Source organism: Somniosus microcephalus, chromosome 11 (genome assembly GCF_052327205.1).
Source record: "Somniosus microcephalus isolate GS21.2 chromosome 11, FLI_Smic_1.0, whole genome shotgun sequence".
Classification (NCBI taxonomy): Eukaryota; Metazoa; Chordata; class Chondrichthyes; order Squaliformes; family Somniosidae; genus Somniosus; species Somniosus microcephalus.
The window spans coordinates 188685659-188702557 of record NC_140997.1 but is presented as its reverse complement, the minus strand read 5'-3'; the positions used below and the strand labels follow the sequence as shown (position 1 = coordinate 188702557).

Genomic DNA, 16899 nt, shown 5'->3' with positions numbered 1-16899 from the left:
CCGTGATCTTGAATACCAGAGACCACTTTCTGACCTGCTTTTGATTACGTTAATCTTGCTCCCTTAGTATTTAAAGTGTATGCTTGCTTTTAATTGCCCAGAATTCAACTTTTTAAAAAAATTGATGGATAGATTCAAGCTAAATTGGCTTCTAGGATATTTAATCTGTGGGATACTTTTACTTTTATTATTATCTCTAGGGATAAATATCAGTTCTGTATGGTTTCTATGCAGCCACTAGTGACCTTCATCCTTTTCCTTTGGATTCCCCACAGCCACAGATTTTGGAACCGAGGTCAGAAAGTAGAATCATTGGTGTTAACAATTATCTCTAAGTGCAACTGAAATATTAACAACTTTTGAGGTTGATTTCTTCTGCAGAAAGTAAAAGAGCACATCGCAGTTGATGCATTTTCGTGATTCAATGAAAATTAAAACTGTGAATTTGCTAGTTGTGTCTCGGTAAATGTAAGGTTTGAGATTTTAGCTTACAAGGACTGAAACTGAATCTGAATTTTGACATTTGGCACTAAATACACTGTTTTCCCTTTAGGAAACTATGGACCGGAAAATTGGGCCACATCTTACATCAATTGCTCTGGCACCAAGCAGTCCCCAATTGACATTGTAGATCAGAAGACTCGTGAAAAAGATGATTTGCAGCAAATCCAGCTTGAGGGGTTTGAGATTGAGTCCTCCAACAGGACACGTATGAAAAACACTGGAAAAACAAGTAAGTTTGTTAGCATGGATAGCCAAATGCTTTTCTGGCTATATGAACTACCAGTGAATGTTTAGGGATATTTAATTGTAATTGCTGGAATCAAGCATGAAAGATGTTAGTGTGGTAGTAAATTAAGACATCACCAAAACATTACATAGAAACATAGAAAAATAGGAGCAGGAGTAGTCCATTCGGCCCTTCGAGCCTGCTCCGCCATTCAATATGATCATGGCTGATCCTCTATCTCAATACCATTTTCCCGCTCTCTCCCCATACCCCTTGATGTCTTTTGTGTCTAGAAATCTATCTATCTCCTTCTTAAGTATATTCAGTGACTTGACCGCCACAGCCTTCTGTGGTAGAGAATTCCATAGGTTCACCACCCTCTGAGTGAAGAAATTTCTCCTCATCTCAGTCCTAAATGTCCTACCCTGTATCCTGAGACTGTGACCCCTCGTTCTAGACCCGCCCCCCAGCCAGGGGAAACATCCTCCCTGCATCCTGTCAGAATTTTATACGTTTCAATGAGATCCCCTCTCATTCTTCTAAACTCTAGTGAATACAGGCCTAGTCGACCCAATCTCTCCTCATACGACAGTCCTGCCATCCCAGGAATCAGTCTGGTGAACCTTCGCTGCACTCCTCTATGGCAAGTATATCCTTTCTTAGGTAAGGAGACCAAAACTGCACACAGTACTCCAGGTGTGGTCTCACCTAGGCCCTGTATAACTGTACTACAAACTATACCATGGGTGTGATCTTGTACAAGTACTGCCTGTCTCTGCAGATTGATAATTTTCAGTGCAGTGTGTTATCTTGTGGTAAATTTACATTGCTGAATAACTTCAAGAAGGGGTTCTATAAACTAACTGCAACTCCAGGTACTGTAGAACCCACCTGTTTACATTGTGGGGCGGTTTCCACAGCACTGAAGGCGCACTTAAATAACTTTGTTTTAAAGTAATTCATGTAAGTGAACCCTCCATAGCTGTTTAGAAGTCAATTTGATTTTTTGCCAGTGACCACTGGTCTCCCCAGTGACTCAGGATAGTGGTTTGCAGACGATTGGGAGAAATGCTGCTTTGCTGCCCCTTGTGTGGCAGGCATGTACATTGTTACAATTCAGGCTTTCTCCCAATGCTCGTGACTCATGTTCGCAGCAAAAAGACAGTTCCCGGAAGATAAGCTTTGTCTCGTATGAACTGAAACTTGCAGCTTTACCCATAACATGAATGGGATAGCATGCCACAGGATTAACAATAACTTTTCTCTGCACTGGAAACTATGTGGACTGCCCACCATGTTCTCCTGTCCATGAGTGATTATTATCTCGCTGTTAGACTGGATTGTTCAGGCTATAACAGAGGGGGGAAAATTCAGTTGGTTAGCGCCTCCAGTTAGCGCCTGGCTGGGGCGCTGATGCAGTAGCGCCGGGTCGAGGCGAACCCAGTGACGCATGCCAAATCCGGCCCCCCCATAGCGCCGCTGCTACCAGTTACCGCTAGGGACCTCGGTGCCAGGCAGATCCTGATGTCAGTGAGCGTGCAGCGGTCACTTGGCGCCCGTTCTGCAAAATTCATTGTCATCCCCTGCCTTAGCGCCTCGCCCCGACAGCGACAGGGCGAGGAGGCATCAAGCAGGCAGATGCCAGCTCCAGGGGCGCTACTTAAAGGGATCCTGAGTAATGAGTCGCAGCTGTCAGGTTAATGGTGTTTCAGTGCTTCCTTGTCAGTTTGACATTGTGCAACAGTTTAATTCGGTCATTTAAAGGTTGTTTAGTCTCCGGAGTGTTGTGGCGACTAACAATTAGTTACATTTATTCTCACAACATATCAAAGTACTACACTTGGTTACATTAATGGGGGCTGTACTGGCAGTCGACCTCGCCCTCCAGGATCTACGACAGAGGGAGCGGAGGCAGCGAGAAAGATTGGAACATGTGGCCAGAGGGAGGAGAAGCGCCATGAGGGCTCTCAACAGGAGACCTTACCCTCCGAGGGTATTCCGAGAGCACTTCTCCTACCTCTAATTAAGCGAGGAGCAGTGTATTAGAAGGCTCCGCTTCAGCAAGGAGGTGGCCACAGAACTCTGCCACCTCCTGCAACCAGACCTCGAGTCTCAGATCAGGGCGACCACGGCTCTCTCAGTGGCAGGCAAAGTCACTGTCACCCTCAGTTTCTTCGCCAGCGGATCCTTCCAGTCTGCAACAGGAGATATAGCTAACATCTCGCAGTTCGCCATCCATTGCTACATCCGGGAGGTGAAAGAGGCTCTCTACAGTTGGAGAAGGGACTGCATTTCCTTCCCCATCACCAGAGAGAAGCAGGATGAACGTGCATTCCATGTGGCTTTGCCAGGATAGCGGGCTTCCCCATGGTGCAGGGCGCCATTGACTGCCACGTGGCTTTGCGGGCACCGCATAACAATCCTGAGATGTTCCATAACCGCAAAGGCTACCGCTCACTTAATGTGCAGTTGGTGTGCAACCTCGGACAGCGAATCCTCAATGTGAATGCCCGCTATCCTTGCAGCAGCCACGATGCCTTCATTCTGCGCCAGACCGGTGTGCCAGCACTCTTCCAGCCACCATGTCAAGCTCGCGGCTGGCTGGTCGGAGACAAGGGCTATCCGCTCTCCACCTGGCTCATGACTCTCCTCTGCAACCCCAGCACTCGTGCCCAACACTCATATATAATGAGAGCCATGCTGCCACCTGGAACATCATCGAGCAGACCATCAGGGTGCTCAAGCAATGGTTCCGCTGCCTTGACCGCTCGGGAGGAGCCCTCCAGTACTCGGCTGAGCGGGTGTCCCATTTCATGGTGGTCTGCTGCATGCTCCACAACTTGGCCATCATGAGGGCCCAGCCCTTGCCACCAGGGATTGCAGGATCACCTCAGGAGGAGGAAGAGGGAGAGGAGTAGGAGGAGGAAGAGGGAGAGGAGTAGGAGGAGGAAGACGAGAAGGAGGAGGAGGAGGAGGAACGGGAGCGAGGGAGGAGGCAGCCACTCAATCAGCCTTCCGGAAGGGCTGCCCATGACCACCTCGTCAGACTGATTCGAATAAATTAAACCCCAGATCCTGGTTGCTCACCACGTCACCATCATTCCATCCCTGTCGCAGGCCATATCACAGCACGAAGCTGAAATGAGAGACGCTACAAAATAAACCAAACTGAATTAATAAATTTATCTAAAATCAGTGAACACATATTTACAACAACAAAATTAACTATTCACCCTTGTGCAATCCCTTAGTGCCCCTCGTTACTGTGCCTTTGCCTACTAGTGCTCCCACGAAGTGTTGGTCCAGTGGCTGCTGCATGGCTGGTGAAAGGCTGCTGAGTGTCCGTGTGGGAGACTTCAGATGGCCTTGTAGGATGCCCTCGACCAGCTCTGGGCCTGGAAGGCCCGGCTGTAGACTGCACCACCTCAGCATGGGCGGCAGCTGCCTTGGTTGGCTGGATGACAAGTAGCGACAAGGACAATGGCGGAGTGCCAGTGGTGAGAGTAGATTCCTGCTCCACTGACCCACTGCCACTCCCCTGGGGCAGCACCTCAGCATCCCTAGCAATCTGTTGCAGCACAAATTGCTGGCCTGCTGTGACGCGGTGAAAGCCCAGGTTGATGGTGGTAGACCCAGCCACGATGGCAGCAGTCAGAGCTTGCGTGGTATCAAGCTGAGACTGCATGAGAGCAGTCTGAGATTGGATGCCACCAAGCATAGACTGCATTACTGCACTAAGACGTTGCGTCGCTTCCACCTGTGCTGCAATGGAAGCTACCAGATCGTCCATCACACACGACATCAGGTCTGGGTCGCCACGGTCTCTCTGGGAGTTTACCATCCTTTCCAGACTGGAAATGATGGGCTCCATGGTGTGCGCAGAGCCTTGTGCAATGTTGGAAGCAGACTCCTCCACACTCCTTACCATTGCCGACAGGCTCTCGGGCACCGTTGCCATTGCACCTATCATCACCCTTCTGCTAAACACCTCCCCATCGAGGTCCTCATCTGAGTCCTGTGCAGCAGAACTCGTGCGCGAACTTGCCCTCCGGGGAGCTGGCTCCCAAGCTACCCCTTTTCCCTGGCCTTGCTGCAGCCCGTTCATCCCCAGTGCCTCACCCTGTGCAGATCCCACTACTATACTAGCGTCTAAAGAACGTGTAGTGCCAGCATCTGAGCTGGTGCCTGCGGGTGAGACATGCAGTGACGCTGTGTGTTCTTCCGCCTCCTCTTCTCCCGCCTCCATCTCAACGGTACCCTCGGACAGGCTGCTCAGCTGCTTGCTGATTATCTGAAAGCATAAAGGCGCAAGATTCGGTTAAGATGACGGGGGGGCGGCAGGAAGGGAGAAATGCAGCATACAGCATGATTAGCTGCAAAGTGCAAAATGCTTGTGGGATGAGGGGCAATTGGGATGTGAGAAGAAGCAGTAGGGATGAACATACCGTTGTTGTCCCCAAGAGGGTCACCATTGCCGGTGGCCACGGCGGCCACCACCTGGCGCCCCAATGATTTGCAGCGCTCTTTCCTCCAGCTCAGAAAGCGGTTGGGTGTCAGCTTGTCCCCCGCCTGTGTGCTCCTGCTCCGTCCTGTTGTGAGCCACCTTGGCCTGCAAGAGAAAGGAAAGTGTGTGAGTGAGTGTAGAGTAATGTGCTTGGGTGATGTGCCTGCCATAGTTGAATAGCTGTCATTGTGTGCAAGGTGTAAGATGTGGGTGTGAATGTTGGTAGGTAGAGGTTGTTGATGGGTGAGTGCCGGGGGTGCTGTGGTGCTTTGGGCAGTGCGTGCAGACTGAGGTTCAGATGGTGGTATGTAGCATTAGTTGAAGCAGTGACTCGCCCTGACCACCCGAGTGCGGTCGTTAAATTTTTTCCTGCACTGTGTGTGGGTCCTGGGGACCACAGTGCTGCCCGAGACCTGCTGGGCAACCTCCCTCCACATGGTGCGGAAGACTTGCGGCGAGGGCCTCCTACATAAGAAATAGGAGCAGCAGTAGGCTATTTGGCCCCTCGAGCCTGCTTAGCCTTTCAATAAGATCATGGCTGATCTTCGACCTCAACTCCACTTTCCTGCACTATCCCCATATCCCTTGATTCCCTTAATTTCCAAAAATCTATCGATCTCTGTCTTGAATGTATTCAGCAACTGAGCTACACAGCCCTCTGGGGTAGAGAATTCCAAAGATTCACCACCCTCTGAGTGAAGAAATTTCTCCTCGTCTCAGTCCTAAATGGCCGACCCCTTATTCTGAGACTGTGACCTCTGGTTTTAGACTCCCCAGCCAGGGGAAACATCCTCCCTGCATCTACCCTGTAAGAATTTTGTATGTTTCAGTGAGATCACCCCGCATTCTTCTGAACTCCAGAGAATATAGGCCTAGTCTACTCAATCTCTCCTCATAGGACAATCCCCCCATCCCAGGAATCAGTCTGGTGAACCTTCGTTGCACTCCCTCTATGGCAAGTATATCCTTCCTTAAGTTAGGAGACCAAAACTGTACACAATACTCCAGGTGTGGTCTTACCAGGGCCCTATATAATTGCAGTAAGACATCTCTACTCTTGTACTCAAATCCTCTTGTAATAAAGACCAACATGCCATTTGCTTTCTTAATTGCTTGCTGTACCTACATGTTAACTTTTAACAGTGATTTGTGTACAAGGACATCCATGTCCCTCTGAGCACCAACATTTCCCAATCTCTCACCATTTTAAAAAATACTCTGCTTTTCTATTTTTCCAACCAAAGTGAATAACTTCACATTTCTCCACATTGTATTCCATTTGTCTTGTTCTTGCCCACTCACTTAGCCTGTCTATTGCCTCTTTGCATCCTCCTCACAACTTACATTCCCACCTAGCTTTGTATCATCAGTAAACTTGGATATATTACATTTTGTCCCCTCATCCAAATCATTGATATAGATTGTGAATAGCTGAGGCCCAAGCACTAATCCTTGCAGTACCCCACTAGTTATAGCCTGCCAACCGAAAATGACCCGTTTATTCCTACTCTCGGTTTTCTGTCCGTTAACCAATCCTCAATCCATGCTAGTATATTGCCACTTGCCGGGTAGAGCACTGCCCTCCGTCTTTCCATTGCGAACACCAATGCCTCCAATGCATCTGCGGGCTTTCTCCCTGGGGCGTGGATCTTCCATCATTAGAGCTGCTTGAGTCGTCCGGCTCCTTCTCCTTGACCTGCTGCTGCTGACTGAGACAGCTGCACAGCCAGCATCAATGAGAATGAGGTTCTGCGGTATCAGTGAACCTCCCCGTTAAGAACTGGAAAGAGCCTGTGGCAATGATGACTTATGATTAGACTGCACCTGATATTGGTCAGCGCTTCGAGTTTAACGCCACTGAGCTGGACCATTAGAGCTTGATTTAGTGCTCCAGTCCTTTTTTTGTGCAATGAGACTGAATTTTGTGTGCAGTCTGAAGCATTAGCGCCTGGTGCTAATTCCCAAACTTTTCAAAAGTTACCGCCGATTCCTGGGCCATAATTATTTCTTCCCCTAAGAGTTCAATTTACATATAAATGAGATAATTACACACAAACAAAAATGCACACCAAGTAACTACTAATACTTGACTTGCATAATACTGTTCTATGATTTTTTAACTGGGGGCCCAGTGAAACATTACATGATCAATATCCCCCATGGGAGACCATCTCACATGGACACAGGTAGTCAAAACAGATAACAACTCCTCGGGGAAAATCTATTTCTCTTATAAAATGTTCTCAGATTGCAAAGATTAGTTTCAGCACCCAAGATCATTGCAAGGTACTGGCAGGGCATACTCACAAACAGCTTGACTCACATCATTAGAAGTGCCACCAAGTCCTAAGATGAAGCATGTTTGAATTTTGGCTGGAATGATGCTTCACTGATGGTTCAGCTATTGGAGATAATGAGTTTTATCTTCTTTCCCAATCTGCAAGCTTGAATACATTAACATTATAAAACAAGGTAATTTCTGATTAAATTCGATTTTGCGTACAGGCAACAATGTCACTGCAGGGAATTGGCTGGGACTGATGCACAACTCCGACCCTGGAAATATGGCTTTCTCTGGATAGCTTTGTATATTGTTTGTGTGTCCCATCACCAAGACAAAAGATGGGGGTAATTTTCATCTGCACCATTTGGACAGTAAACTGGCCTGTTTTAGAAACTGACCAATTTTCATTTCCATTGGTGTCAATGGAAATCAAAATCAAGCAGTTTCTATAACGAGCAGTTCACTGCCCAAACGATGAAGATGAAAATGACCCCCTATATCTCAGCCACTGGACAGCTGACATTCATTTTAAATTCACCTTATTCTGTCTTTCTAAATGACGAACGACAGACAAATGTTTTTGTTGCCCATGGGAGGTGGCGATGCTGTTGTAGGTGAGGGTGATACCTGTACCACCCTTTTTGGTGGTGTGCATTGCCTCTAACCCGGTTGCTCTGCCTTGGTTACTTTGGTGCTTTGGAAAATGACAAAATAAATGGGGTATTAAACTGGCTTTAGATATGCAGCATTCTTTGTCTGAATGGTGCAAGTTTCCTTTGAGTGTGCTTTCTACCAGCAGTGATGAAAATTTCCACATTTTGGATGAAAAACACAATTTCACTGAATGAAGTTATGAACTTGCTCGAGAATCACTGGAATAAGAAGCTTTTCATCTTGCTTATTAATCTTTACTTGGTTCATTTCATTTTGTTCCATCCTCTTGTGCCTATTTTGAGAAGATGCAATGAGTAGTGCAAGAAATGAAGTTCCATCGGGACAAAATGTTTGAATATTTAAAGCATTAATACAAATACGCCTCAAGTATTTGTAGCAGTTTTCAGCACCTTCATCGGGGCGCAAATCTATTATGGTGTTGAAACAGTGACCTTTGAAATCGGGACAGAAAGTGTTTAAATAAGAGAGACAAAGTACAGTGGTGCTGTAATTGCCTCAGGAAGCTAATGTTAAATTGTATTGGAAAATGAGTCAGAAAATGTTATTGCTGAAATAGGCTTTAAAATATCAAAACTTGATCTGAATTCTAATTTACCTGTGTTTTTCTTAAATGAATGTATGGATATGTTTGCCCTCTATCTCCCTATTTACTGTTACATCTCAAATTTTTTCCAGTTCTGACGAAGGGTCATCGACCTGAAATGTTAACTCTGTTTCTCTCTCTACAAATGCTGCCTGACCTGCTGAGTATTTCCAACATTTTCTGTTTTTATCCCTATTTACCTTGTTGCTTTACTGTCAGTGTCAAAGTAAACAAGAGAACAAGCATTGTTCTAAGAAGTGTGCACTATCAAAAGAGGTGGTGCTGACTTGCACTTCCAGTAGCAGCATTGTGCCCGAGGCTAAGAGCATCAGATGTTTTGGTTGTGATGGGCTGAGATTCAAAGCTCTCACACCTGCCTTTTACATGGTAGTGACGTGGTCATGCTTCTGTACAGGACTTTAACCAGTCAGTGAGGAAGGTAGAGGCCCCTGCCTTTGGGCGTTTATTTACTTGTGGATCTAGTGCTTCAGAACCTGTATCCACTTGATAAATAGGACAGTGCCTACAGCACCAAGAGCTGCAGTTGACATAGCAGAACTTTTTCTTGAAGAGGTTCCACAGTGCAAATGCGCTATAAGGATTTTTAAATGTGATGCATCAGTGAAATGTCTTCTCCGTGACATTTTCCAACCCCAAGATCCAATTATTTTTAGCTAAGTCGTTTTTTAAAAAATAAAGTAAAAACCTAAGATATTTGCGGCTGCACTGAAGTCTCAATTACAAAATCATGGTAAGTTGGGGAGATTAGGCCTTTTGTTTTAAAGAACAAATGTAAAATTTAAAAGAGTTATTACTTAGGTGGGAGGCGGGGTCAGCACTGAACAACGACTTTTAATTATGACATTCAGCTTTTATTTCTTTTTCAAAAAATTCTCCTGTTTTGAAAATAGAAACTAGCGGAACACGACTGTGCATAAAACAGCAAGAAAGGCTTAAAGCAGATAAACAACAGTAATGAAATACTTTGCTCTACATACAGTAACGTTTTCCGTTACTGGAATACCTGAATACCATGCCATTATATCCTTTATAGTTAAGAGATGTGCCTTCCTTTACCACCATACTGCTAAAAAGAAAGAATTGGAGCAAGCTCAGCGACAATGTAGGACTCAACTTTAAGTGCCATTTGGCTACCTACATATACACGCTCTTAGTAATTTACAGCTTTTAAAAGTTAAGTGTAGTTTATTTTCCTGAATGTGCTTCATAATGTATTAATCGTATTGGCAGGAATTGTACGACATTGGCTTTCCTCGAAGACAAATGTTAATTATAAGAATTTTCTGATTACATAAGGCGTAACACTTCCCCATAATATACTTTAACCCAAGGATAGAAGAACATGACCTTTTAATTTCCCACACCCTTATATTCCTCATTGTGTTTCAAACGCGTGGCATTTTATGCTGCGGAATTGAGTAGGAACTTAATTGAAACAGAGTGTCACTTTATAACTATCTCTCTCGACTAGATTTGAGTCCTGATTCCAGAAGTGAAAGAACTGTCTCCTAAATTGTTTTACTCTCCAAGGTCAAACTAATGATTCTGGGTGAAATGAAAATTAATAACTAGCTGTTGTATCTTTTTAGGTATGGATTAACAACCAATATATTAACTATATTCAACCAAATTAATTAATCTTACCCAAGTGCTGACTTAACCATCGTGGGATGAGATGAGATGCAATTATGAGCAGGAAATTGTACTATTGCAGTTAACTTTGCCTTTTTAGTTAGCCATAAGTTGTTATAGCCCTGTTTAAACCTTTCTTGATGCCAAGTGGCCTGAGGACTTCTTCCACAGCTCAGCACACTTTGCATATCCTCTGTGTTGGCACCAGTTGACTCTGAAATTTTGCTGCAGGGCTCTTTCTCCAGGCTCCTGCCAGGTTTTCAAACCTGCACATTTACAAGCGGCAATTGTTGCATAGTGATATTTTCAACTTGTCATTAATAATAGCTTGCAGTGGGAGGCTGAGATTGCTGGCCACTGAAAACTGGCTTAAAACGTACAATGTGCATGAAGCCATCCCCCACCAAAGAAAGACTGAAATGTATTAATCTAGTTGAAATTCCATCATCATTGTATGGTGATTATATTTCCATTTTATGCTGGTTTGAGTGTCATACCATTTCAAACCAGTCGAAAAATGATGTGTTTATAGAGACTACATTGTGCCAATTCATCCCAGTGAAGCCAGCAGTACCACATAAAATAGTATTTTGTATCCCCAAATCACAAGTCATCACCCAATGCAAATGCACATTAACTGAAAAACACTCAAAACCCACAGTATATTCCAAACTGTTTTGTTTTATAGTGTTCCAAAATTACTCCATAGTGAGCTTTTCTGTGGACAGAAGTATACATCCATCATTATCAAAGTGCACAGCCAGAATAAGCAGTGAAATCCGAATCTGTTGTTAAATAGCACTGAAAATGGTTGTATTGCACCTGACTATAAGGAATAAGCTACTGTAAATGAATAATTATGAGAACATTCCAAATTATGCTGCCTCAAAATTATCCTTTTAATGATTCATCTGGATCAGAAAAATGATGACAAGTGGTCTAATTAATTATTGATTTTAGATTTAAAAATGGATGATCTGAAAGTAAATCTTCTCATTTATGAATGGGATGAACCAAACCTCTCGCAGTGCAAATTATATATTCCAGTTGCAACTTGGCGACATGCCTATAGTCCTTTTGTTTAATCATATTTTTTGATAAGTAGATTTATATTCGTAGGTGATGTCTTAGTTGTATAATAGTTTCACACAGTTGTCAAGCATCTTAATATTTGTATGAAACATAATATTTGAAGCTTATCATTGTTCAGACAAAGAATTACTGGATCATTTCAGAGTGTGGCCTTTGTTAAAAAGGGTTGATGTACAAGCAAATTATCAGTCAGTCATTCAGTTAGCTTTGCCAATTCATTCATCAATGGGCTTTCACAAGCTGGGTATGAAATTGATTTTTTTTATGTGCCTGATTGCATTATTTCTTTTCATGGTTACTTAGAACGCAATATTTTAATAAAGGATAATGGATTTTCTATAGCATTATTCACTATAAGTCAGATTATTTGTTGTTTTATAAGGGCTATCTTATAACATGCACTGTTATTGTTCTGTTGGTGAGGTGGTGCTATGTTTCTTTCAGTTTGGCTATGAAGTCTAATTGCTGTTCAGTGACCACGGTGTTGAGATCAGAGTTTAATTGGGCAGCTGGTCACAGTCTTGGCTTACTTCCCCTTTTTAAAAAAAAGTATGTTTAGTAAGGTCACTTAGAGGTTACAGCCATTTTGTCTCCTGCATCAAATGGGTACATTTGTTTCTTTTTTTGAAGTGTGACACAAAAATTAGAGATTAATGCTTGATGTGTGACAGACACAAAATGCACGGATGTGCTGTTTTTATAAGACCACAAGCAGATCTTCTGTGGCATTGCTCGTGGCGAGTCAGAGGTTATTCACTTTTATGCTCTGTAACATACAGTCTAGTATTAGGGTCACTGATTGAATGATTGAATAAGTCAAATTGCATTTTTATTAAGTGTTAGTGATATTTTTAAGCTAGGCTTGAGAAAGGTGGAAGCACCGAGAGCGGGAAGAATGGTGGAAGGAGTGAAGTTACGGATACCCAGGGTAGGATTTTCAGCCATGGATGATTGGGGGTCGTGGCATTAGCCATGGGGGTGGGGGCTGGACAGTGAGCACCACAGTCATGTTGACGGAGCTGACCACTCGGTCAATGTTGGACAGAATGGTCTCCATGCTCTGCGCGAAGCCATGACACAAGTTGGAGCTGGACTCCTCCATACTCTCAGCCTTTGCGCGAAAGCTCGCTGGCAGGCTGCCCAGTGCACCTAACATTTCCTGTTGTATGCCTATCCGCCTTCTTCGGTAGGCTGGGCCCTCGAAGTTGGCATCTGTGCCTTCTGTGGCAGAGCTAGTATGTGATCGCACCCTCCTGAGAGCTGGCGCCTGTGGCGTCCTATCCTCTTGCCCTAGAATCTGTACACTTGTGGCCAGTGATACGCCACATGAAGGCACCTCCTCTAAGGTACGTGTGGTGCCAGTATCTGAGCTGGTGGTATCGAGGATCGCTGCATCATCAGGAATGCTGGCTTCCTCTTCCTCAACTGGCAGAGGTATGTTCGTATCAGCACATGAAATGAAAGAACGGGACAAGGATGAGCTTTTAGGTAAAAGGGAGAGCACAGAGAGGGCAGCGACTGGTGAAAGCACCTGCAGTTTGTCATTCCCAGAGGACCTGGTGGACACGACTTACCATTGGCTGTCAAAGTTACCATCACCCTCAACTTTTTAGCCTCAGGCTCCTTCCAGGGATCTGCAGCAGACATTTGCGGCATCTCGCAGTTGGCCACCAACCAATGCATCACACAGGTCACAGATGCCCTGTTTGGCAAGTCAGCCAATTACATCAACTTTGTCACTGATGAAGCCAGTGTGACTGAACAGGCACTCGGCTTTGCGGCTCTGGATGACTCCCCACGGGTGCAGGGCATCATCGACTGCACACATGTGGCCATCAGGGCACCCCATCATCACCCAGGAGTATTTGTCAACCGCAAGGGCTTCCACTCCCTCAACGTGCAGCTCGTCTGCAACCATAGGAAGATCATCATGCATATGTGCGCCATCACGCAAGCTGGCTGCTTGGAGACCAGGGCTATCCACTGAAGATATGGCTCATGACACCCTTGAGGAGGCCAAGTACCAAGGCCGAGGAGAGCTATAATATAAGCCACATGTCCACTAGATGTGTCATAGAGCAAACAATAGGCATGCTGAAAATGCACTTCAGATGCCTTGACAGATCTGGAGGAGCCCTTCAGTACGCACCAGCCAGGGCCTCCAGAATCATCGTCATCTGCTGCACGCTTCACAACATAGCGCAGCAACGTGGATTAGCGCTGCATGAGGAGCAAGGTGCAGAGTGCACTGACTCTTCAGAGGAGGAGGAGCATCAACTGGGAGATGAGGAGGCAGCCTGCTCATTTCCCTGCTGCGACTACATAGACACTGTTGGCAGACGTCCTCTGGGTTTTGGAGCCTCTGATGGCCCCGCCAAAGTCTGCTCCTCCTGCGACTGTGCAGGGGCAGACTCAGCCATCGCGATCCGAGGAGGCATTTGGGGTTCTGACTGAGGGGGAGAAGTGTGAGCATGTTTAGAGGAGCCCCCACTTCCATGTCCCCTCTGACCACCATCCCTCTCATGGGCTACCCGCACTTCCCTGCTAGCAAGGAGCTGGAGAGCACCTTGCTGCACAGCAGTGGGGCCATGAGGACCCAAGTCTACATTGACAACCTTCCTAGAGAGGAGGGGGGAGAAATTGGGTGGAGCCGCAAACGGGGCGCCAAGCTCGCCTGGGCGCCAGATTTTGCGCTGCGATCGGAGCAGCAGTGATCGCCGGAAATTCAGCTTGAGCGCCCCAAGAGGGACACGGGGCGAGGCTCGAGGTGCTCTGCGTCCCTCTTAGGGCGCTGAAACTGAATATCGCAGCGCCACACGCTGCGGCACAGCGCGCTGCGGTACTGCAGGCCTCCCTCCCATTCTTAAGGGGGAGGGGCCTGCACCAGCGCGATGAGCGATCGCAAGTGCCGGCAAAAGAGCCCGGCACCGAGGAGAAGTGCCGGGCTCTCGGAAAACAGCCGGCAATGCCGCGGGGGGAGAATAGGAGGCCGGGGACGGAGGTGCTGGCAGGCGGCTGCCGAAAAAAAACGGCCGCCCCGCACCTCCACCTTAATTTGCGCCACTGCCGCCACAGGTAGGCCCCGTGAACCGGGCACGATTAGCAAGTGGCGCTACAGAGGCGGTCGCTGCCAAATATTGCGATCGGGGCGGTGGCAGGGCGCTGCGCACACCGGTGACATCATTGGTGGCGGCGCAGCACAACAGGCTAACGCCGCCTTTAGCGCCCCAGCTAAATATCGCGGGAGGCGTGGCCAGTGGCGCTAAAGCCACTGAGTGCCCTCTTTAGGCGCTAACTGGTGGCACAGCCCACCGAATTTCTACCCCGAGGTCTGTGAGCCGCTGCTATCTGTCCTCCACAGAGATCATGTGCTCTTTGAGTGGTGCATTAGTTGCTCCATGCAGGTGGCCATCCTTTCCATGGAAGAGCCCACCGTCGCCATTGCCTGCGACACGGTGGTGCTCATGTTGGAGATGGACTGCTTCATTTTCTGGACATTTGCAGACATCGTGGCCGCAAAACCTGTCAGAGTCTCCTGCACTTCTTCCTGTACATCCAGGATTGCCCTCTTTCTCAATGGCCTCTGAGGCTGAGCGTCTGCATGTAGCTGAGCAGAGCTGGGAGCGTCCTGTGCTCTCCGGCGAGGAGTCTCCACTGCTGTCCCTGTCTTCACCATCTCCTCTTGCTCACTTGTGAGACACCAGGTGACAACACTGCTCTTTCGCGCGCGGGACCCACCGAGATGTGCGTATCTGCGCTGGTGCTTATGTCTGGTGATGGTGCACCTGCAAAGGCTGGAGGCTTCTCTGAGGAGTTGTCTTCCTCTTCCGCCTGGGCAGTGGGGGGGTGGGGTGGGGGGCGGCGGAGGCTCTTGATGGACCTGTGGAAGAGTAAAGGGATGATTTAGAAATGTGATATTAACAATGGGCAATGATCCCATTATGCACATGATGAACATTCACTGGCTGCTGACATCAGTCTCCATATGAGTGACTTCTGTATGCCATGTGGCTGTTTGAGATGTAATTCTGTCACTAGGTTGCCGAGAGGTCCTCCTCTCGCTGTCTTCCACCGCCGGCTGCTACGCAACTCTGGAGACCTCCAGGGTGACCTCTTCTGCTGATCTCAACGTGGCGAATGATGGAGGGCCACCTCCGGTTCGCTCCCTCGCCCTGTTATTGTGGGCTCTCCTGCAAGGAGGGAAAGAAGAGAAGTTTGAGTGAGAGTGATGGCATGAATGTAAGGAATGTGTGGGTTACATCTTTAGAGGCTGACTATGAGGGAGTGAGGTGCCAATGCTAAATGGCCTCCTTGTGTGGTGTTAGTTGGTATGATTGCATTAGGATGAGGGTGAGTGTGAGGGGTGGTTAGTCAGATGGGGATGTGATAATGCAGATAGAGAGGGATGGGTGGATGTGCAAGGTATATTGGTTTGAGTAATGATGTGCAGGAGCAGGCTTGGGAAGGCAGATTGATGAGGATGTAATGAGATGCACAGCAGGATGAGGGTGAGTGAGGCTTTGCACTCACCTTTCCTGATCTCATGAGATCATTGAAGCGCTTCCGGCACTGCACCCAGGTCCACCTCACCACATCCTTGCTGTTCACCTCCTCTGCTATCTCCAGCCAGGCTCTTTTTGTCTCCTGGGGAGCTCTCTTGCACCCATCAGAAGGGAAGAGGACTTCTCTGCGTGCTCGGACTCCCTGCACTGTAGGAAGTCATCGGAAAACTTGGGTACAGCCCTCGGCCTCTGTGAAGCCATGTGTGCAAGGCTGAGCAAGACCTAAATGCTGAAATGTACTGCCTGTACAATCCAAGATGAACCTTCAAATGCAATGTGGTCAAGGCTCCTTTAAATATCCCGGCTTGAAATTAGTCATTGATGATGTCATCAGACCCGCACCATTTAATAGGGCCGGGAAATGCGCAGGCCTACCTTAATAGGTGCCATTAAGGGAATGTCGATCTGAGGAGTGGGAGGAACGGGGTCCCGACCCTCCACGCTGACTGCCTGCAACTGACCTGTCCAGGTAATGAAAATTCCGGCCTAAAAGCTCAGTACTCTTACTGTGACAGCTTTTGTGAGATCATTGAACTTTTTCAGTATTGCAGCCATGTATTGGAGCTAAGATCCTGGCATTGACCTCCCCAGCAACCTCTTTCCACTGGCTGTGGAGTTGTTACCTGGAGGGCTTTTTTCCCCCTGGGGAGAAGAGGATTTCCCTCCTCCAAACCACAGTCTGCTCCAGGACCTCTAAGGCAGCATCGGAAATCCTTGGTGTCCTCTCCGTGCTTGCTGGAGCCATTTCTCTGTTTGGAACTGTTTTCTTCCTTCTGCAGCTAGAGTGCGCCTCCCCTCTAAGAGGTGTTGGCTCCC

General features: G+C 47.1%; 1 protein-coding gene across 1 annotated transcript in view; it reads left to right on the top strand.

Annotated features, from left to right (window-relative positions):
* Nucleotides 1–522: 522 nt before the first annotated feature.
* The window catches only part of LOC147111056 (receptor-type tyrosine-protein phosphatase gamma-like), a gene marked incomplete at its 5' end in the record, with an annotated part of 521022 nt that continues 504645 nt past the window's right edge, over nt 523–16899 (top strand). The window contains one exon of the mRNA XM_085999999.1: nt 523–733. Coding sequence (XP_085856125.1) covers nt 523–733 — 211 coding nt within the window. The remainder of the gene's footprint in view (nt 734–16899) is intronic.